The sequence below is a fragment of the Heterodontus francisci genome, chromosome 46, assembly GCF_036365525.1.
Source record: "Heterodontus francisci isolate sHetFra1 chromosome 46, sHetFra1.hap1, whole genome shotgun sequence".
Lineage (NCBI taxonomy): Eukaryota > Metazoa > Chordata > Chondrichthyes > Heterodontiformes > Heterodontidae > Heterodontus > Heterodontus francisci.
The window spans coordinates 14,604,156-14,626,716 of NC_090416.1; the positions used below are offsets into that span (position 1 = coordinate 14,604,156).

Consider the following 22,561-nt stretch of genomic DNA (forward strand, 5'->3'; position numbering starts at 1 on the left):
CCTGCCATCAGCTGTGGCACAGTGGGTAACCCTCAGATCATTAAGACAGAAGATCGGGGGTTCAAGTCCCCCTCTAGGAACTTGAGCACAACATTAAGGCAGACACTGCCAGAGCCAGTACTGAGGGAGTTCTGCACTGTTGGAGGTGCTGTCTTTCCAATGAGATGTTAAAACCGAGGCCCCTGTTTATCCAATAACCACCCCCCAGACCAACTGTGTAACAGCCCCGACAAACAAATTTCTCTGCAGCACCTGTGGAAGAGCCTGTCACTCTAGAATTGGCCTTTATAGCCACTCCAGGCGCTGCTTCACAAACCACTGACCACCTCCAGGCGCTTACCCATTGTCTCTCGAGATAAGGAGGCCAAAGAAGACCCCCCCATAAACAGATCTGCCGGTTACCACTTTGTGGGAGCTTGCTGTGCACAAAATGGCTGCCATGTTTTCTACATCAGAGGAGTGACTCCACTTCCAAAAATGACTTCATTGGTTGTGAAGTGGTTTGGGACCTCCCTGGGTGGCGGAAAGTGCGCGAGAAATGCACCTCTTTCTTCCTAGTTGAGCCTGAAGAGACGTTTTGGGTTAATAACGTCTGAATTGTGGATGGCGAGTTCCAGACCTGGAGTAGGCCTCAAATCCAGAATCAAGGCAGACGCGCGAGTGTTATCAGACAGATAACCTGTTGGAGGCTCAAAGTCTTGCGTGGGTTAACCTCAGTTTCTCCCTTCCAAAGTCTTTTCTCTTTGTAAACATGCGCACCAAACTCGCCATTTCATTTTTTCGGCCAAATTGGAATAAATCAATTGGTCTAGGCCCCAAAAGGCCTACCAGGCCTCAATTTAGCAGGGTTGCCAAGGCAACGTTGTCTGATAATGAAGCTATGAGGAAGCCAAGCAGGCAGTAACTCAATAAAGGAAATTAGTGTCAATTAGGGCCTGTTAACAGGCAACTGGCAGGAGCAGGGCTGTCTGGCCCGAATACTGACCTTTTGTGTTTCGAAAGCTCAGTCCTGTAAAGCTGCTGCCCGATTCAGGCAAGAAAATCCGAGGAAAATAACCGAAAGCTCACATTTGAAAGAAAGACGGGCAATTCGGCAGTGCCCTCACAAAGAGCTTTCCAGCCAATCAGCACTTGAGAAGTGTAGTCACCATTTGCGCACAGCAAGATCCCACAAACATCATTGAAATTGTGAGCAGTTTTTTTCTCTGCTTTTATAGCAATGTCGGGGGGAGGGGTAAGTATTGGACAGGAAAGATCTCCTCCCCGCCTCCCCCCCCCTAGAAACGCACACAACTCTCCAAGGACGCAGGCTGCCCCCGGTAACTTCTGAATTCCACTGAGAGCCATGTTCCCTAAGTTGAGCTGCTCCTTGCCCTCTGTGGCTGTTTGAGGGAGAGAGAGAGAGAGAGCGAGAGATGGGGCCCTTATTTAATGGCCCCACTTCTCTCCCGATCGTTCCCCCTTCACTGGGGAAAGGTACGATCGGGACGGCTACAGGAAGGGCAGCCCAAGGAGTGCAGGAAATTCACTGGGTCGGACTCCTCATATTTTCGGGAAGAAATATAAGGAGGGACGCGAGGAATGATTTCCCGGTTTCAGGTTGTCTCTGCAGAGGGTAATCCTCCTGTCCGACGGATAGAGTCAAGGCACGGAGACCATGGTTGGACAGCGATCAGACTTGTTGGACTTGTCGGGGCTGTTTTCTGGTGACAAGTTAGATTTTGATTGGGCGTGACCCATTAACCGGTCACTGGAGCATTTACTTCTGTGACTTGCTGACCCACTCCGATGACCCCTACCTCACTCCTCCCTCCCCTATTCAGCTGTGGGTGGCTTCACGGGGGCTGATGGTGGATAAGGGTGGGTGGGGGAGGGGGGTGAGGCGAGGGGCAAACAAATAGAGGGTGCTCTGTGGAGAATCCTCCCAACCACCCAAATGGCAGCCCGAGACAGCGAGAGAGCGTCAGCATGCTATTCAGCTGCGGAAGGCCTCACACTCAATGGTTGGAATGACAGCGAGGGGAAGGGTGGGGCCTCTAAAGAAAATGAAAAGTATCTGTTGTGGGGGGAGGGGGGGGGGGTGGGGCGGAGGTGGGGTTGTGCGAAGAAAAGGAAGTCGAGCCGGATAAAAGCAGCGGTGATGCTCTCCACGGTCGAATAGCTTCTTGACACACTGCAGGTTCACAACTGAGGAATGCCAGTTGGGTGGGCGTGGGGGTGGCTGCCAGGAAGTGGTGGAGGTGGGGGGGGGGGGGGGAGGACCAAAGGGCACTCATTCATTGAATTGGTTGCCCCCTCCCCTTGCCCACGTTGGGGTGTGAGGCCTTCTGCAGCTGAGTAGCTTACTGACCCTGACGCGCTGCCTAGCTTCACACCTGAGGGATGCCAGTTGGGTGGTTGGGAGGGGCGGGGGGGGACCCACAGGGCACCCTTCTATTTGATGCTGCCTCCCCACAGCCTCCACCCCACCCTTATCTACGAGTGAAGCCACCCATAGCTGATCAGCCAGCTGCCATCGACTCTTTGCCTGGGCTCACAGGTGGGTGGGGGCTGCCCAGCACAAGTGGAACTCTACCGCCCCACCCCTGGCACCCCCCCGACACTGCCGTCCCCAGGGCGGAGAGCCTGGCAAAGAAAAAAACCAAACCATCAGTGTGGAGGTGGGCAGTGGCGCTTGAGTTGTCGTCCACTCGCATCAGACATCGCAGCCGCTCGCTCCTGGACTGCTGCGCGTAGCGAAGAGCATCGTGGCCTGAGGCGTCCGTCACCCTCACGTCTGCTCCCGCCGACAGCAGAACCTCCGCAACCTCTGGGCAGTCACTCTCGCAGGCAAGTATCAGGGCAGTTCTGGAGAGACAGCGAGAGACAGCGTGAGTTTAATTTCTCCCAATTGCTGATCTCAACAACAATAACTTGCATTTGTCTGGCGCCTTTAATGAAGGTGCTTCACAGGAGTGTAAATCAGTCAAAATCTGACCCCGAGCCACATCAGGAGATATTAGGGGACGGGCGACCAGAAGCTCGGTCAAAGAGGTCGGTTTTAAGGAGCGTCTTAAAGGAGGAGAGAGAGAGAGAGAGGCGGAGAGGTTTAGGGAGGGAATTCCAGAGCTTAGGGCCCCAGGCAGCTGAAGACACGGCCGCCAATGGTGGGGGGATGGGCAAGAGACCGGAATTGGAGGAGTGCAGAGATCTTGGAGGGTTGTAGGGGCTGGAGGAGGTGACAGAGATAGAGAGGAGGATGAGGCCATGGAGGGATTTGTAAACGAGGATATAATTTGAAAATTGAGGTGTTGCCGGATCGGGTAACATTTGGTACCAGAAACTCCTGTAAGTTTGCAGAATCAGGGCATTAATTCCATCCTCTAGGGTTAGATACAGAGTAAAGCTCCCTCTACACTGTCCCCATCGAAGATTCCCAGAGCAGGTACAGCACGGGGGTTTGCTGCTGCCTAATTGGAGGTGCTGAGCGGTTAATGAGGTTCAGCTGACTGTAGCTCTGTGCAGAGGCTGGAAGCTGTGTGACTGCTGCAAGAGGGAGACACTGAGATTGAAACAAAGGGTTTCCATCTGTTTTTTTGAAAGAAGAAAGCAGGAGGCTAGAAGAACTGTCAGCTCTTGTGAGTTTGGGTTTTGCAGCCCTTTCATTGATTGTTGTGGGGAGGGGGAAAGGAAGAGACCGGAAGACTTTGGGTGGGGTTGTTTGTTTGAGCTAGCCTGGGATAGCTGGAGCTGCCCAGGTGAAGAGACTTTCTCTTGACTGTGTAAAGCACAGTGAAGCAGAGTGTGTCTGGGCAGCTACAGCTGTCCCAGGTGAAGACATCGCACCCCCTCCCACCACCAACTGGAAGACCAGCAAAAGGACTGCCTGAATTATCACCGGCAAAGAGACTGATTCCTCCTGACCCTCCTCTCGTTCAGCCTCTCTCCCTAGCCATACCCTCCAGTCTGTGCTTTTTGGGATAATTTGTTGCTGTTATTTGTTATTCCTTTCTCTCGCTTTCTATTTTTATTTTTTTCTCTCAACGATGGGTGTGACTCTTCTACCCCATGGCTTCACAGTCCTGTCCAGTGGCGGGGCCCTCCTATGCTGCAGCAGCTGCTCCTGTGGCCCCGTCACCATTTAAAATATTAGCATCAAAGCATGGGGTGAAGAGTTGCACCCACCCCAATATGTCTGTAGAGGCCTGTGTAAAGGCAATGGCCGAGGTTGTCGGCCCCTCGGCCATTGTGGCAGCCTCAAAAATGTATGGGAAGGCTGTGTTCTTCCTGAAGACCGAGTGGGCGGTGTCCCTGGCCCTGAATAAAGGGCTCACTGTGGGTGGGACTTTCCTGACGGTGGACCCTCTTGGGGCCACTGCACAGCGAATAATGTTATCAAACGTCCCGCCCTTCATTCCCGGTGAGCTCCTGCTCCCCCACCTGCACCATCTGGGGGAGGTAAGGTCGGGGATCACCCCAATCCCGCTCGGTCTTCGGGAGCACAGCCACCGACATGTCTACTCCTTCCGCCGTTGGCTATTTATGCAGCTGGCGCGGGAGGAGGTCTTAGAGGGCCACTTCAGTGTGGAGTTCCAGGGGACGGCCTACCGCGTCCCCTGGATGCATTGACACAACCCAAGCCTGAGCTCAGCCCAAGGCCCGATCTCAGGGAGCCCACTTGCCCCAGGGCTGGGCTCAGGCCCAGGGCGACAAAAAAAAGAGTGCGGAGGCGGAGGCCTCTGATGGCATGGAGGTCTCTGAGCCTCCGCGCCCAACTGGGAAAAAGAGGAGAAGGCACCCCTCCACAGAGGTAATGCAGGGCCCTGAGGTGCAGGGCCCATCTGTTGGAGGGGAGCTGTCTCTTGTTTCGGGTCCCCAGGTTCCCCCTACCACCACCATCATCAAGGCTGCAAAGTCTGGGCAGGAGCTCCCTATTCCTCAGCATGGAGGGGAGGGGGAGGCCCCTCCTGAAGGAGTAAGTGAGGCCCTGCTTGTTGTGGGGCAGCCTGGGGACGCCGCCCATTCTGCCACTGCTACTTGGTCAGGTGGCCTGAGTGGAGGGGAGGGCGAGGCCCCAAAGGGTCAGCCCTCCCTGCCAGAGTCCACCATCAACCAGGAGACACCCGACCCGGTTATAATTGAAAATTTTGTCCCATCTGCTGGGCCTGTGGGTGCTGGCGGAGCGGGAGATGGCCTCCTCTCTCCGCATCCGGTCTCAGCTCTGGCTGGATTTCCGGAGTTGGTAACTTCCGTCTCCCCTGGACCGCGCATTGGCCTGGAGACGGAGGTGGAGGGTGGTCCTGAACTGCTGGTACCCACAGGCTCCAGTTTCACAGTAGAACCCAGAGAGGACTCCTCCGCCATCGATCCTGGGGGTGGGATTGTGACGGAGGCGGGACCAGCTGGCGCGGCTGGGACGTCCGCCCCACAGTGTGTGGTGGATGTGTCGGCCGCTGGCGTTGACGACCCGGAGGAGGATGGGGACTCGATGTGCGGCACGGAGGACGACCTTGATTCCATCGCCAGTGAGGTGGTGGAGTCCCTCGTGCCTCCCACGAGTATCCTCTCATTCCCACAGCCGAACTCCGGGATTTCCTTGCGGCTTGCAGAGGTTGCCGCAATAAAGTTCAGCTGGCCCTCGGCCCTGGTCGAATCTGGCGCTGATCATCCAGTCTGTCCGTGCCACCCTCAAGAAAGCGGGCAAGGGTGCGGGTGTGAAACTGGTTGAGAGGCACCGATTTAATGCGTTCCTCAATGGGTTGCTGGGGGAGTGGAAGGCCAGGTGCACTTCCACTCCCTCCTCACAGTGAGGTGTTGGTGACGGGTTTTAAGTACCTTTGACATGAAGATAACCATAGCCAGCCTCAACATCAACGGCAGCAGGGGGTCTCACCGCAGATTTCACAATCTCTCAGTCCTCAGGGAAGGGAGATACGCGGTGAGCTTTCTGCAGGAAACCCACACCGTTCCGGGAGACGAAGCCACCTGGCTCCTGGAGTGGCAGGGTGGGGTCTACATGAGTCACCTCACCCCTATTTCTAGTGGGGTGGCTATCTTGTTGGCCCCAACTTTTCAGCCGGAGATCCTGGGGGTCAAGGAGCTAGTGCCGGGCCGCTTGCTCCACCTCGCCGTTCATCTGGGTAGCGTGCCGCTCCACTTTGTGAACGTGTACGCGCCCAGGCCCGGCGCGTTGCAAGCGCGCTTCTTTGAAGAAGTGTCCGCTTTCTTGAACTCCATTGATAGCGGCGATTGCATCATCCTCGGGGGGGGGGTGGCGTTGGATTTTAACTGCACCCTCGAGGTGGGGGATCGCTCCGGTCCCCAGTGCGGCCAAGCGTCGGTGGAGAATTTGAGGGGACTGATCAGCTCCCTTAACTTGGTGGACGTCTGGCGGAATCTCCATCCCGACTCCAGCGCCTTCACGTGGAGGTCTGGAGGAGGGGGGTCGCGAATCGACCACCTCTACATTTCGCAGGCGTACGTCTCCCGCGTTTCGGCGGCCTCCATGCGGCTGGTGCCGTGCTCGGACCACCGCCTGGTGTGGGCGGAGTTTACTCCGTACTGGCACTTTAACAACTGGCTGCTGGAGGACGTGCGATTTCGGGACTCGTTCTGTCGATTCTGGGCCGACTGGAGAAGGAAGCAGGGGGTCTTCCCCTCCTTGAGGCTATGGTGGGATGTGGGCAAGACTCACATCCACGTCTTCTGTCAGGAGTACGCAAAGGGGTCGACCAAGAGGCGGGAGGCCGAGATCGGGCGCCTTGAGAGGGAGGTGCTCGACTTGGAGTCCCGCCTCGGTCATGCCGTCGCGGACCCGGCCCTGTGGCAGGCGTACAAAGAGAAGAAGGGCGCGCTGAGGGACCTGCAGCTCATAGGGTCCCGAGGCGCGTATGTGAGGTCGCGGATCCAGATCCTGGAAGATTTGGACCGCGCCTCACCCTTCTTCTACTCGCTGGAAAAGTGGCGGGGGGTCCGTAAGCAGCTCATCGAGCTGCTGGCCGACGACGGATCCTCCATCACGGATCCGGAGGGAATGGGCCTCCTGGTCCGTAATTATTACAGTGCGTTGTTCTGTCCGGATCCGTCCAGCGAGGATGCGCACAGAGTTTTGTGGGAGGACCTGCCGCAGGTCAGCCCGGTGGGCACCGAAGGATTGGAGGCTCCGCCTACATTGGCAGAGCTGACTGGTGCCCTCCACCAGCTCTTGAGGAGCAAATCCCCGGGGCTAGACGGGCTGACTGTGGAGTTCCTCAGGGCGTTCTGGGACGTCCTGGGGGACGATTATGTGCGGGTCCTGGGGGAAAGCCTGGCAACCGGGGAGATGCCCCTCTCGTGGCGCAGGGCGATCTCCGCCTGCTTAAAAACTGGCGTCTGGTCTCCCTCCTCAGCACGGATTATAAGATCTTTGCCTGGGCTATGTCTACCCGCCTGGGCTCCGTGCTGGCCCACATGATCCACCCCGACCAGTCCTACACGGTCCCGGGCCGGTCCATCCAGGACAACATCCACCTGGTCCGAGACCTGATCCATCTTTCCCAGAGGACTGGTCAGTCGGTCGCCTTTCTCTCCCTCGATCAGGAGAAGGCGTTCGACAGGGTGGATCACGAATACCTTTTTGGGACTCTGTGCGCTTTCGGACTCGGGCCGCATTTCGTGGCCCGGGTCCGACTTTTATACGCCGCCGCAGAGTGTCTAGTCAAAGTTAACGGGTCCTTGACGGCGCCCCTTCGATTTGGGAGAGGAGTGCGTCAGGGGTGCCCCATGTCCGGCCAATTGTATACCATCTGCGTGGAGCCCTTCCTGTGCCTGCTTCGCAGGAGGTTGACGGGATTGGCTCTGCGCGAGCCGGCCATGCGGGTCGTCCTCTTGGCTTACGCCGACGACGTGCTCCTCGCAATCACAGATCCCGTTGACTTGCGGAGGATGCGCGACTGCCAGCAGACCTTTTCTGCCGCGTCCTCCGCGAGGATCAATTGGGAGAAATGTTCCGGACTCCTGGTGGGTCAGTGGCGGGTGGACTCCCTGCCGGAGGAGATGACACCTTTTGCGTGGAGCACCACGCACCTCCTCTATCTGGGAGTCCACCTTAGCCCCGCTGAGGAAGCCTGGCCGGCAAACTGGCAGGAGTTGGAGGCGAAAGTCACCGCTTGGCTGGTGCGCTGGACAGGACTGCTCCGAGTGCTTTCCTACAGGGGCCGAGCGTTGGTCATAAACCAACTGGTGGCCTCCATGCTGCGGTACCGGTTGGTCACTTTGGCCCCGCCCCCTGCATTCACCACCAAGATCCAGAAGAAACTCGTCGATTTCTTCTGGGGCAAGAGGAAACACTGGGTCTCTGCCGCGGTCCTGAGTCTCCCGATCGAGGAGGGTGGCCAGTCGCTGGTCTGCGTCCGCACCCAGGCTGCGACTCTCCGCCTTCGGACCCTGCAGAGATACCTGTACGTCGAGCGTCCTCCCAGATGGTGTGCGCTGGTGATGTATTTGTTTAGCCAGTGTCACTGCCTTCAAGACGACACGCAGCTCCCGGTGGAGGCCATTAGCCGCGCCTCTCTGAGGGAGTTCCTGTCTTTTACCGGGATCTTTTCCGAGTCTGGAACATGGTCGCCTCCAGTCAGGGCGCTCCCCCGCCGGCGGAGGAAAGCGCCTCGGCTGTCCGGGCGGCCGACTCCGGGGACGGTCCGGCGGGCAGAGGAGTAGCCGAAACCCCCGGGACGCCCCTCACTGCGGGTGGCGAGGGGGCTCGGGAGTGCGGAGCGATCCCGGCCGAGCTGACCCCCGCTCGGCCGGAAGTGCTCATCGGACCCAGGCCCCGAAACCCTCCTCGGGAGCCGGTCCCGCACAACCCGAGCCGCCTCTCGGAAATGCCCTCCGTGCCATTCCAATCGGCGCGGAGGGGTTTCCTGTACGGGCTGCTCCTGCACACTCTCCACTTCCTCGCCCTCGTCAGCCGGCCGGACACGCCCTGGCGGTCCGTGTTGCCATCTGGCGGCGAGGGGAAACCCCGATGGAGGTCTCTCTACGCGGGAGTCTTCCCCCTTTACATCGGGGACCTGGGGTGGAGGGTGCTGCACAGAGCAGTCCCGTGCAACAGACTTTTAAGTAGGTTCACGGACTCCCAGGCCGCCTGTACTTTCTGCGGCCTGGAGGAGTCCGTGTTCCACGTTTATATGGAGTGTGCGAGGTTGCAGCCCCTCTTTGAGTATTTGAAGGGGCTGCTCCTCAAATTCTGGCTGCACTTCAGTCACACGCTCCTGATCTTTGGGCACCTGGCGCGGAGGGGCGTGGGCCGGGAGGAGGACCTCCCCGCCGGTCTGCTCCTGGGCCTGGCCAGGGTGGCAATTCACAGGTCCAGGTTGCGGGCCGTCGGGGGGTCCGTCCTCCCTGATTGCCTGCCCCTCTTCCGTGGTTACGTTCGCGCCCGGGTGTCCCTGGAGAAGGAGCGTGCGGTGTCCGCCGGTACGCTTGAGGCCTTCCGCGACCGGTGGGCACCGCAGGGACTGGAGTGCATCGTCGACGCCGAGAATGGCATTTTAATTTGAGTTTTTGGTTTATTTATCTGTTTTTAATGAAGTTATTTTAAAAATGTAAACATGCAAAAAAAAAAACGGGGTTAGATACAGAGTAAAGCTCCCTCTACACTGTCCCCATCAAACAAAACGAAACAGGTCACTGGATAATCATCAGGATTGTGTATTCCTGACTGATTCTCCCTCCTCCTTCCTCAATCCCAAGCCTGCTGAGATACACAGTCAGTTCCCCTGCCCCCGGTCAGCTCACTGAACATAGTACAAGACTGGAGCGGTCAGTGTGACCCGGTACCACACCGGGTGATGCAGTTACAGTCAGACTGCTGTTGACTCTTTCGCAGGTTTTCGGGCACCAGCTGTGATCGGGTGGGGACCAAATTCACTAAAAAAAAAACGATGATCTGGGTCATTATCACATTGCTGTGTGTGGGATCTTGCTGTGTATACATTGGCTGTTTCTGACATTACAATAGTGACCGCACTTCAAATTAAAAAGTGCTCCCTTGGCGGTGAAGCTCTTTGGGACTTGCTAAGGTTGTGAAAGGTGCTATAGGAATGCAGGTTCATTCTCCAGTTCCTTTGATCTTCCCCCCCCCCCCGGGTCTTGGCGTACCTGCGTTTGGAGTCGGTGCTGTCAATGGCCGCCCCGTGGTCAATGAGCAGGCGGCAGATTTCGGCACGGCCAAACCGGGCAGCAAGCATCAGTGGCGTCTGGCTCCCCTGCAAAAACACGGAGTGGATCAAACGGTGCGGCGGAGTGGAGTGGATTACGGTCTTTCATTGAACTGTGAGCCAGTGGGCAGGAGGACTCGGGAGGCCCTCACACTGTGAGCGTGGGCGGAAAGATTTTCTAAGCTCTCGGGGGGGGCCTCCTTTCCAGGTTGAATAGCCCAAATATCTTCACATACCCCTGATACTGGACCTGGGTTGGGGTGGGGGGAGGGGTCGGTGGGAGGGTGCAGGGTGAGTGGCCCATTCATAGGTCTGCCTTCAGCAGTCGAATAGCTCCCTTTGCGCCACATCGACTCCATCTCGATGTGCAGCCGAGCCCAGGCCCCAACGACCACGCGTTTAACCATCCCAGCCACGCCAACGATGCCCTCCTCGAATTTACGAGGCCCCCCTTAGTCGAAGTGCAGGACAGGCAATGGCGCCTGGAGGGAATCCAAATTAAGGGGTCATCGACTATTGGAGGACAGGCCTGGGGACGAGGAGAAAAAGAATGGAAAAAAAGGAATATTGGAGCAGGAGAGAGTAGGAGGGAGAATTTTTCCTTTGAGAAAAATGATTTCAGTGAGTCATGATGTGTAAAAAAAAAATCTCATTTATAAAGACACTAAACTGGGGTCTGGAAAATGATAAAAATCAGAACTGCATGTATTTAGTGCCTTATTAATCCTCCATTAATCTGTCAGCAGTTGGGAAGATTTATGGCAGAGATTGTCCACAAGCCAGTACAAAGTGGGATATCGCAAGGGGATTGTGAGAATCATCAGCTTTTCAGGGGGTCAGTCAGTCACACAGTGACAGGGCCGCACTATCTGAGTTAGTTACTTTGTGCTTTGGGGCAGAATCGTGTGGGAGGCAGTAGGTTCCATCACCCTCCTTTCCCCATCCCCCTCTCTCATTTCCGTCCTCTGTCCTCCCCTCTCCCTCCTCTTCCTCTTCCCTCCCAATCTTCTGCTCCTCATCCCCTCCCTTCCTCCCTACTTTCCCCTCCTCTATCCATCTTTCACTATCTCTCCGTCGCTCTATCTCTCCCCCTGCATCTCTCTCTATCGCTCCATCTCTATTGCTCCATCTCTTACCTCTCCATCTCTCACCTCTCCACCTCTCCTATCTCTCTATCACTATCTCTCCATCTCCTTCTCTCTATCTTTCCATCTCGCACTCTCTCTCCATCTCTCCCTATCTCTCCGCTCTCGCTCCCCACTTTCCCTTTCTCTCTGCTCTCCCTCCCTCCCTATCTCTCCGCTGTCCCTCCCCCTCCCTATCTTTCCATGCTTCCTCCCTCCCTATTTCTCCGCTCTTCCTCCCTCTCCCTATCTCTCTACTCTCCCCCCACCTTCCTATCTCTTCACTGTCACCACCCGCCCCCCCGCCCCACCCCATCTCTCCACTCTTCCTCCTTCCCTATCTCTCTGGTCTCCCTCCCCCCACTATCTCTCCGCTCTCCCTTCCCTCTCCCTATCGCTCCGCTCCTCTCCCACGGACAGTTTCCATTCTACCTGTGGACGCAGGCTTGGGGAATGGGACGTGCTGGCAGGGTAGGTGGAGACGATGATCTCTGAGGCCACAGAGAGACAGATAAGGCAGGACAGGAATGCAGCACCTGCTCAGGCAGGTTTATCACTAATCTAGTGATACCACAGCTTTTCACAGGGGATAAGAACAACAAATTCCACATTGCTGTGTGAACAACAATAAATCATTGCAATGGGCAGCTACCAGAATTATGGGAGCTTTATTGAGTATGTGTACTCACACTGTCCAAGGCATCAATCGTGGCACCATGGTCACAGAGCAGGCTGGCACTTGAGACACAGCCAGATATTGCTAGTGAGAGAGAAAGATAGAGAGAGATGTCAATATCACACGCAACAGATCTATCATTTATTCCAATTTATTCATTCATGGGATGTGGGCGTCGCTGGCCAGACCAGCATTTATTGCCCATCCCTAATTGCCCCTTGAGAAGGTGGTGGTGAGCTGCCTTCTTGAACCGCTGCAGTCCATGTGGGGTAGGTACACCCACAGTGCTGTTAGGGAGGGAGTTCCAGGATTTTGACCCAGCGACAGTGAAGGAACGGCCGATATAGTTCCAAGTCAGGATGGTGTGTGACTTGGAGGGGAACTTGCAGGTGGTGGTGTTCCCATGCATCTGCTGCCCTTGTCCTTCTAGTTGGTAGAGGTCGCAGCTTTGGAAGATGCTGTCGAAGGAGCCTTGGTGTATTGCTGCAGTGCATCTTGTAGATGGTACACACTGCTGCCACTGTGCATCGGTGGTGGAGGGAGTGAATGTTTGTGAATGGGGTGCCAATCAAGCGGGCTGCTTTGTCCTGGATGGTGTCGAGCTTCTTGAGTGTTGTTGGAGCTGCACCCATCCAGGCAAGTGGAGAGTATTCCATCACACTCCTGACTTGTGCCTTGTAGATGGTGGATCTGATGCAAATTGATATTTGCTCCAATCTGCACCCAGTTTTGCCCGGTGGTCACATGACCATCGCCCAATGGTGGCGAACCTCAACTCAAAGCTCTATCTAACTGGCAGTTCACTGTGGGACGTTTAACAAAGAACCTGGATGATGTGGATTTATTGGAGAGGTTGGGGCTGCTCTCCTTGGTGGAGAAGATTAAGAAGAGATTTGACCGAGGTGTTCAAAATGATGAGGGTTCTGGACAGAGTAGATAGGGAGGAACTGTTCCCATTGGTGAAAGGATCAAGAACCAGAGGGCACTGATTTAAGGTGAATGGCCAAAGAAACACAGTGACATGAAGGAAAACCTTTTTCCGCAGTGAGTGGTTAGGATCTGGAGTGCACTGCCTGAGAGTGTGGCGGGGGCAGGTTCAATTGAGACCTTCAGAAGGGAATTGGACAATTACCCAAAGAGACAAGTTTTCGCAGGTCTGCAGGGAACGGGCAGGGCAATGGGATTTGCTGAGATGGTCTTGCCGAGGGCTGGCAAGGCCACAACGGGCCGAGTGGCCTGTTTCGCAGCAGGGCATTCGAACTCCAGGAGCTTCTTGATTGCACGGAGTGTTCCAGACCACCGGTTAATGGCTCACTAACCTGCGCAGTGTAGGGCTGTTCGACCGTGGAAGTCTGTCGCCTTCACTGGGACATCGTGCTGTGGAACAGAGAAGGAAGAAGGTCATGACTCATCAGTTCCTCAGCTAGAGGTCCGGTCCCTGACTCCCCAGCTACCTTCCCGAAACAGAAAGCATCCATTCTCCCTGAGAAAATCTCTTCCCAGTACAAGTTACACAGACTCAGCTTGTATTCCCTCAAGTGTGGCAGATTAAAAGGTGATCTAATCGAGGGGGTTTAAGATGATTAAAGGATTCGATCCGGTCGATAGAGAGAAACTGTTTCCTCTGGTTGGGTGGGGAGGAGTCCAGAACAAGGGGGCAGAACCTTCATTATTAGTTAAGACTTGTTCTATTAACTGTTCATTTTGTTATTCATGAAAGAAACCTGTTCGATTTTGGGAAAAATAGAGTCTATGATTGACCGTAAAGCTAAGTGGGAAAATTTAAATATAAGCTGTGACCCGGGGAGAAGTGGAATTAGAACAAACAATGCACTCCTCCGGCCTCGGCTGTAACATATATAACACCTTAACGGTGTGGGATTGGAGTCAGGTGTAGGCCCAGATCGGGTAAGGTGTGAGATTGGAGTCATGTGTAGGCCCAGACTCAGGTAAAGAGGGATTGGAGTCACGTGTAGGCTCAGACTTGGGTAAGGTGTGGGATTGGAGTCACGTATAGGCCCAGACTCAGGTAAAGAGGGATTGGAGTCACGTGTAGGCCCAGACTTGGGTAAGGTGTGGGATTGGAGTCACGTATAGGCCCAGACTCAGGTAAAGAGGGATTGGAGTCACGTGTAGGCCCAGACTTGGGTAAGGTGTGGGATTGGAGTCACGTATAGGCCCAGACTCAGGTAAAGAGGGATTGGAGTCATGTGTAGGCCCAGACTCAGGTAAAGAGGGATTGGAGTCATGTGTAGGCCCAGACTCAGGTAAAGAGGGATTGGAGTCATGATTAGGCCCAGACTCAGGTAAAGAGGGATTGGAGTCATGTGTCGGCCCAAACTCAGGTAAAGAGGGATTGGAGTCATGTGTAGGCCCAGACTCAGGTAAAGAGGGATTGGAGTCATGTGTAGGCCCAGACTCAGGTAAAGAGGGATTGGAGTCATGTGTAGGCCCAGACTCAGGTAAAGAGGGATTGGAGTCACGTGTAGGCCCAGACTCAGGTAAAGAGGGATTGGAGTCATGTGTAGGCCCAGACTCAGGTAAAGAGGGATTGGAGTCATGTGTAGGCCCAGACTGGGTAAGGTGTGGGACTGGAGTCACGTGTAGGCCCAGACTCAGGTAAAGAGGGATTGGAGTCACGTGTAGGCCCAGACTGGGTAAGGTGTGGGACTGGAGTCACGTGTAAGCCCAGACTCAGGTAAAGATAGATTGGAGTCATGTGTAGGGCCCAGACTGGGTAAGGTGTGGGACTGGAGTCACGTGTAGGCCCAGACTGGGTAAGGTGTGGGATTGGTATCACGTGTAGGCCCAGATGGGCGGCAGATTTCCTTCCCCAATGGGCATTTTGAGGTTTTCTTTCTTTCTCGACTGGAATCTGACAGCCTCGCCCACCCCTGTTCCCCGACACCAGCTGTCTTTTAAAAGTGAATGCCATTTCTTAAACTTCCACAGTGGGATTTGAACTCACTGGATGACTAGGCCAGTGACAGAGCCATTGCATCACCACCATTTACTCATAGAAAGAGCGGGTAAGAGAGAGGTTTGTAATGGGAAGCGAAATTACCTTCAAAAGGCTCCTGACGCAGTCTAATTGGGAGGTCTTGACAGCTACGTGGAGTGCAGTGCAACCTGCGGATTGAAGATACCAATAAGAGGCTGTTAATGGGTTGGAAAGAGAGTTGCTGCCCCATTGCCATGCTTAGAAGCCTGAAGGGGACGTGTTTTTTCCCCCAAATGCTTGTGCACATTAATGCAGGGAAATCCTTCCACCAGGTGTGGTCATGGGCTGAGGGAGAGTCCGACAACCCCACTTGTTAACTCTTCCCTTCACTGGAACGGTGAGAGAGTCTCGTCACACACCGCGCCAGCACAGCAGGACACCATTCGGCCCATCGTGCCTGTGCTGGCTCTGTGAAAGAGCTATCCAATTAGTCCCACTCCCCTCTCTGCTCTTTCCCTGAAAATTTTTCCTCCTTCAAATATTTATCCAATCCCCCTTTTGAAAGTTACTATTGAATCTGGCTATTGGAGCCAGGGAAATGGGCGAGGTACTAAATGAGGTACTTTGCATCAGTATTCACCAAAGAGAAGGACTTGGTGGGTGATGAGTCTAGGGAAGGGAGTGTAGATAGTCTGGGTCATGTCGATATCAAAAAGGAGGTGTTGGGCGTCTTGAAAAACATTAAGGTAGATAAATCCCCAGGGCCTGATGGGATCTACCCCAGAATACTGAGGGAGGCAAGGGAAGAAATTGCTGGGGCCTTGACAGAAATCTTTGTATCCTCATTGGCTACAGGTGAGGTCCCAGAGGACTGGAGAATAGCCAATGTTGTTCCTTTGTTTAAGAAGGGTGGCAAGGATAATCCAGGAAATTATAGGCCGGTGAGCCTTACGTCAGTGGTAGGGAAATTATTAGAGAGGATTCTTCGGGACAGGATTTACTCCCATTTGGAAACAAACAAACTTATTAGCGAGAGGCAGCATGGTTTTGTGAAGGGGAGGTCGTGTCTCACTAAATTGATTGAGTTTTTTGAGGAAGTGACGAAGATGATTGATGAAGGAAGGGCAGTGGATGTTATCTCTATGGACTTCAGTAAAGCCTTTGACAAGGTCCCGCATGGCAGACTGGTACAAAAGGTGAAGTCACACGGGATCAGAGGTGAGCTGGCAAGATGGATACAGAACTGGCTCTGTCATAGAAGACAGAGGGTAGCAGTGGAAGGGTGCTTTTCTGAATGGAGGGATGTGACTAGTGGTGTTCCGCAGGGATCAGTGCTGGGACCTTTGCTGTTTGTAGTATATATAAATGATTTGGAGGAAAATGTAGCTGGTCTGATTAGTAAGTTTGCGGACGGCACAAAGGTTGGTGGAGTTGCGGATAATGATGAGGATTGTCAGAGGATACAGCTGGATATAGATCGGTTGGAGACTTGGGCGGAGAAATGGCAGATGGAGTTTAATCTGGACAAATGTGAGGTAATGCATTTTGGAAGGACTAATGCAGGTGGGAGGTATACAATAAATGGCAGAACTCTGAGGAGTATTGACAGACAGAGAAATCTGGGTGTACAGGTCCACAGGTCACTGAAAGTGTCAACGCAGGTGGATAAGGTAGTCAAGAAGGCATACGGCATGCTTGCCTGCATCAGTCGGGGCAGAGAGTATAAAAATTGGCAAGTCATGCTGCAGCTGTACAGAACTTTAGATAGGCCACACATAGAATATTGCGTGCAATTCTGGTCGCCACACTACCAGAAGGACGTGGAGGCTTTGGAGAAGGTACAGAAGAGGTTTACCAGGGTGTTGCCTGGTCTGGAGGGCATTAGCTATGAGGAGAAGTTGGATAAACTCGGATTGTTTTCACTGGAACGCCGGAGGTGGAGGGGCGACATGATAGAGGTTTACAAAGTTATGAGCGGCATGGACAGAGTGGATAATCAGAAGCTTTTTCCCAGGGTGGAAGAGTCAGTTACTAGGGGACATAGGTTTAAGGTGCGAAGGGCAAAGTTTAGAGGGGATGTGCGAGGCAAGTTCTTTACACCAGAGGGTGGTGAGTGCCTGGAACTTGCTGCCAGGGGAGGTGGTGGAAGCAGATACGATAGCGACGTTTAAGAGACATCTTGACAAATACATGAATAGGATGGGAATAGAGGGATATGGGCCCCGGAAGTGCAGAAGGTGTTAGTTTAGGCAGGCATCAAGATCGGCGCAGGCTTGGAGGGCCGAATGGCCTGTTCCTGTGCTGTACTGTTCTTTGTTCTTTGAATCTGCTTCCACCGCCCTTTCAGGCAGCGCGTTCCAGATCACAACAACTCACTGCGTTAAAAAAAAAACTCTCCTCATCTCCCCCCCTCTGGTTCTTTTACCAATTAGCTTCAATCTGTGTCCCTCTGGTTACCGACCCTCCTGCCACTGGAAACACTTTCTCCTTATTTACTCCATCAAAACCCTTCCTGATTTCGAACGCCTCAATTAAATCTCCCCCTTAACCTTCTCTGCTCTAAGGAGAACAATCCCATCTTCTCCCAGTCTCTCCACATTAACTGAAGTCCCTCATCCCTGCTCCCATTCCGGTAAATCTCCCTCAGCACCCTCTCCGAGGCCCTGACATCTTTCCTAAAGTGCGGGGCCCGGAATTGGACCCAATCCTCCAGCTGGGGCCGATCCAGTGATTTAGAAAGGTTTAATATAACTGCCTTGCTGTTGTATTCAATGCCTCTATTTATAAAGCCCAGGATGTTGTACGTTTTCTCCAAAACAACCTTCTCAACTTTCCCTACTATCTACAAAGATTAATGTCCACACACCCCCTGGTCTCTCCGTGCCTGCAAAACCTGTTGAAATTAAAACAGATTAAAATTTGAAATGAAAATATTGCCTTTCCTCATTCTTCCGGCCAATATGAAAAGCTTACACTTCTCTGCGTTAAATCTCATCTGCCAATTTCACCAGACTGTCAATGTCTTCTATCGTATCCACAACGTGCATTTCGACAGCACCTTTCATGTTGTACAACATCCCCAGGTGCTTCGCAGGATTGTTATCAATCTGAATCTGACCCCCGAGCCACATCAGGAGATGTTAGGGACCGGCGGCCAAAAGCTCGGTCTAAGAGGTCGGTTTTAAGGAGCCTCTTAAAGGAGGAGAGAGAGAGGCGGAGAGGTTTAGGGAGGGAATTCCTGAGCTTAGGGACTTGGTGTGAGTTAGGGTACAGGTTTTGGTTGAGATTGGGAAAGATGGGGGGGGGGGGGGGGGGGTGTTGGGAGCCTGGTCAGGACAGTGTTGCATTAGTCAGCATCTGGAGCTGGCGAAGGCACGGATGTGGGTTTCAGGCTGCAGCCGAGCTGAGGGAGGGATGGTTCCCGTTACCTTCGAAATCTCGAGCGTCCAAATCCACTCCATGGGCCAGCATGAGGTCCAGACAGTCAGTGAGGCCTCTGGAAGCGGCAAGGTGGAAGCTGTGGAGAGATACCGGAGATTAAGCAGCTGTAAAAAATGTGTTTGTGTAAGAGAAGCCAGGGGAGGGGATAGAGGGGACGGTCAAGAGCTGTTGGTCCAAAGTGATGGGATTATCCTCCAATTGTTTCTATTGGGGTCCCAGTGACTTTGGGATCACACTGCACCAGTTTCTGGGGGACCCTTATCAGGACGCGCCCTCCCCCTACCCCATACCGTCTGGGCGTGTTACATTCCCCCGACCCCTTGACTCTGTAGTTGAGAGTTCAGTCACGCCTCAGCACTCACGGAGATCTCCCCTTGGCATCCAGCTTGGTTGGAACGACTGAGCCTTTGAGGACGGAGCTGAGCTTCTCCGTGTCTGCGTTGTCCACCGCGCTCAGGAGTCGCTTGTCGGCCTTGCCCCATTTCTCCGTCTGTGGGAAGAAGAGAAGGAGGGAGGAAGGAGTGAGGGACGAGTTCGAAGGCGCTGACCCGCGCCTGGGGATCTCCGGGGACCGGAGGAGGCCATTCAGCCCACTCCAGCCTGTTCCGCCGTCCAGTCAGATCCTCGGGGGCCTGCACTGCACCCATTAAAATGGAGGCTTAAGCACGGAGTGATGAATATTCCAAACTCATACAGCCAAGATGTTCCTGAGACAGTCAATTCACTGTCTAACAGGCTCCCTTTGAAAACTGACATTAAATGGTCCCTCAGCTCGATGGGTGGTGTGAAAACCGGGAATAGAATTAACTGGGTCACTGGACTCACAGGGCACGTAGCAAACCCAACCTCAGTGGGGAGCAAGCTGTCTCTCTCCCTCTCTCTCTCTCTCGTTTCTGTATCAGAGGGTTGTGGGTTTGATTCTCACTCTAGAAATTGGAGCACCGAATCCAGGCCGACACTCCTGGGACGGAGTGCTGCACTGTCGGAGGGTCAGTACTGAGGCAGTGCCACACTGTCAGAGGGTCAGTACTGAGGGAGTGCTGCACTGTCGGAGGGTCAGTACTGAGGCAGTGCCGCACTGTCAGAGGGTCAGTACTGAGGCAGTGCCGCACTGTCGGAGGGTCAGTACTGAGGCAATGCCGCACTGTCGGAGGGTCAGTACTGAGGGAGTGCCGCATTGTCGGAGGGTCAATACTGAGGGAATGCCGCACTGCCGGAGGGTCAGTACTGAGGGAGCGCTGCACTGTCGGAGGGTCAGTACTGAGGCAATGCCGCACTGTCAGAGGGTCAGTACTGAGGGAGTGCTGCACTGTCGGAGGGTCAGTACTGAGGCAGTGCCGCACTGTCAGAGGGTCAGTACTGAGGGAGCGCCGCACTGTCAGGGGGTCAGTACTGAGGGAGCGCCGCACTGTCAGGGGGTCAGTACTGAGGGAGCGCCGCACTGTCAGGGGGTCAGTACTGAGGGAGTGCCGCATTGTCGGAGGGTCAATACTGAGGGAATGCCGCACTGCCGGAGGGTCAGTACTGAGGGAGCGCTGCACTGTCGGAGGGTCAGTACTGAGGGAGTGCCGCACTGTCGGAGGGTCAGTACTGAGGGAGTGCTGCACTGTCGGAGGGTCAGTACTGAGGAAGTGCCGCACTGTCGGAGGGTCAATACTGAGGGAGTGCTGCACTGTCGGAGGGTCAATACTGAGGGAGTGCTGCACTGTCAGAGGGTCAGTACTGAGGGAGTGCCGCACTGTCGGAAGGTCAGTACTGAGGGAGCACCACACTGACGGAGGGTCAGTACTGAGGGAGCACCACACTGACGGAGGGTCAGTACTGAGGGAGCGCTGCACTGTCAGAGGGTCAGTACTGAGGCAGTGCCGCACTGTCGGAGGGTCAATACTGAGGGAGTGCCGCACTGTCGGAGGGTCAGTACTGAGAGAGCGCCGCACTGTCGGAGGGTCAGTACTGAGGGAGTGCTGCACTGTCGGAGGGTCAGTACTGAGGGAGTGCTGCACTGTCAGGGGGTCAGTACTGAGGGAGCGCCGCACTCTCAGGGGGTCAGTACTGAGGGAGCGCCGCACTGTCAGGGGGTCAGTACTGAGGGAGCGCCGCACTGTCGGAGGGTCAGTACTGAGGGAGTACCGCACTGTCAGGGGGTCAGTACTGAGGGAGCGCCGCACTGTCAGAGGGTCAATACTGAGGGAATGCCGCACTGTCGGAGGGTCAGTACTGAGGGAGTGCTGCACTGTCAGGGGGTCAGTACTGAGGGAGCGCCGCACTGTCAGAGGGTCAGTACTGAGGGAGCGCCACACTGTCGGAGGGTCGGTACTGAGGGAGTGCCGCACTGTCGGAGGGTCAGTACTGAGGGAGCGCCACACTGTCGGAGGGTCAGTACTGAGGGAGTGCCGCACTGTCAGGGGGTCAGTACTGAGGGAGCGCCGCACTGTCAGAGGGTCAATACTGAGGGAATGCCGCACTGTCGGAGGGTCAGTACTGAGGGAGTGCTGCACTGTCAGGGGGTCAGTACTGAGGGAGCGCCGCACTGTCAGAGGGTCAGTACTGAGGGAGCGCCACACTGTCGGAGGGTCAGTACTGAGGGAGTGCCGCACTGTCAGGGGGTCAGTACTGAGGGAGTGCCGCACTGTCAGAGGGTCAATACTGAGGGAATGCCGCACTGTCGGAGGGTCGGTACTGAGGGAGTGCTGCAATGTCGGAGGGTCGGTACTGCGGGAGTGCCGCACTGTCAGAGGGTCAGTACTGAGGGAGTGCTGCAATGTCGGAGGGTCGGTACTGAGGGAGTGCTGCACTGTTGGAGGTGCTGTTTTTTGGATGAGACGTTAAACCGAGGCCCCGTCTGCCCTCTCAGGTGGATGTAAAAGATCCCACGGGTGCTACTGGAAGAAGCGGGGGAGAGCGGGAGTTCTCCCCGGGGCCAACATTGCTCCCTGAACCAATATAAAACAACAGATAATCTCCCCCCGATTCCCATCGCTCCACCATTGGCGGCCGTGCCTTCATCTGCCTGGGGGGCCCTAAGCTCTGGAATTCCCTCCCGAAACCTCTCCGCCTCTCTGGGTCAAAGCACCTTGGGATGTTATCACGGGTTAAAGGTTTGGAATAAATGCAGGCTGTTGCAATCCCATTGCTGATTGTGGGATCTTGCTGTGCGCAAACTGAGCTGCCGCGTCTCCCCGCCTGGCGACAGCACCCCACAATAAAGTACCGCATTGGCCGCAGAGGGGCTGAGGTTCGGTGAAAAGGTGGGACGGCAGTCGCACGTGCTCCCGAGCACCCGCTCGCCGTGGGATTTTGGGCGCCGAATTGGACGGTAAAACTGCATACGTACGGCAATCTTTGGCGTCGGCGAGCAGAAGATACGTTTCATGTCGTCTGGTTGGAGCCGAGGTCCCTGTAGGTGGAACTGATGAGGAATCGGAGCTGGAATACTGCCTCTCCCAACTGCGCCTGGCTCGGAGATTCCCGAGCAGCTGCTTTGGAAAGTTCAAGGGTCGATCTGGGGGATACGTGGGAGATGGGGTTTGCGAATCACAGCTGCGGGGGGGGGGGGGAAGAGGAGGGGAGAGGGGATCAGCTCTAGATTAATCCACCAACAAAATGATTCACCCTCGGTGACCGCAGAGCGTTTTTGGGGCAACAACTCTGCTCCCGCAGAGTGTGAACTGTTGCCGAGCTCAATTCCTGCTGCAGCTTTGAGTGTAATCTTTGCCCCAGGCAGTTTCCACACACACACACACACATACATACAACACACAGCACAACACCAACACGCCTTATAAGCCACCTGGGCCGTGTAGCAACATGCCAAATGCAGCTTGTTGACTCACGTCTTGCAGGGAGGCTAACCGCCGAGCGATTTTCCAAAGGGAACGCTCCCAGTAATTGCAGGTAAACCTCACGCCTGGGAGTCAGAGGGTTTGTGGGTTCGAGGCCGCGCCCTCAGAGAGTTGCGCCCGTTAGGCCAGGCCGACGCTCACAATGCTGGTAGTGAGGGAGTGCTGTGCTGTTGGAGGGACAGTACTGAGGGAGCGCTGCGAGTGTCAGGCTGGATTGTGGGCTCGGTTCTCTCAAACCCACGACTTCCCGACTCAGAGCTGTGAGACAGATATCCGCTGAGCCGCCCAAGCCACATTTTCCCCATCCGTATTCGGCGGCTGCCTGCAGGGGTGGGGATTGGCCCGGCTGCGATGCACAG

The 22,561-nt window shown here is 55.0% G+C and overlaps 1 protein-coding gene across 1 annotated transcript in view; it reads right to left on the reverse strand.

The window, feature by feature from the left end:
* The window catches only part of LOC137356871 (ankyrin repeat domain-containing protein 35-like), a 33,894-nt gene extending 12,161 nt beyond the window's left edge, over positions 1 to 21,733 (reverse strand). The window contains exons 1-8 of the mRNA XM_068022710.1: positions 21,572 to 21,733; positions 18,723 to 18,850; positions 18,348 to 18,436; positions 15,043 to 15,107; positions 13,298 to 13,355; positions 11,992 to 12,062; positions 10,120 to 10,226; positions 2,648 to 2,847 (exon numbers count right to left, since the gene is read on the reverse strand). Of these exons, the coding sequence (XP_067878811.1) occupies positions 2,648 to 2,847; positions 10,120 to 10,226; positions 11,992 to 12,062; positions 13,298 to 13,355; positions 15,043 to 15,107; positions 18,348 to 18,436; positions 18,723 to 18,850; positions 21,572 to 21,733 (880 nt within the window). The remainder of the gene's footprint in view (positions 1 to 2,647; positions 2,848 to 10,119; positions 10,227 to 11,991; positions 12,063 to 13,297; positions 13,356 to 15,042; positions 15,108 to 18,347; positions 18,437 to 18,722; positions 18,851 to 21,571) is intronic.
* Between the last annotated feature and the right edge of the window lie 828 nt (positions 21,734 to 22,561).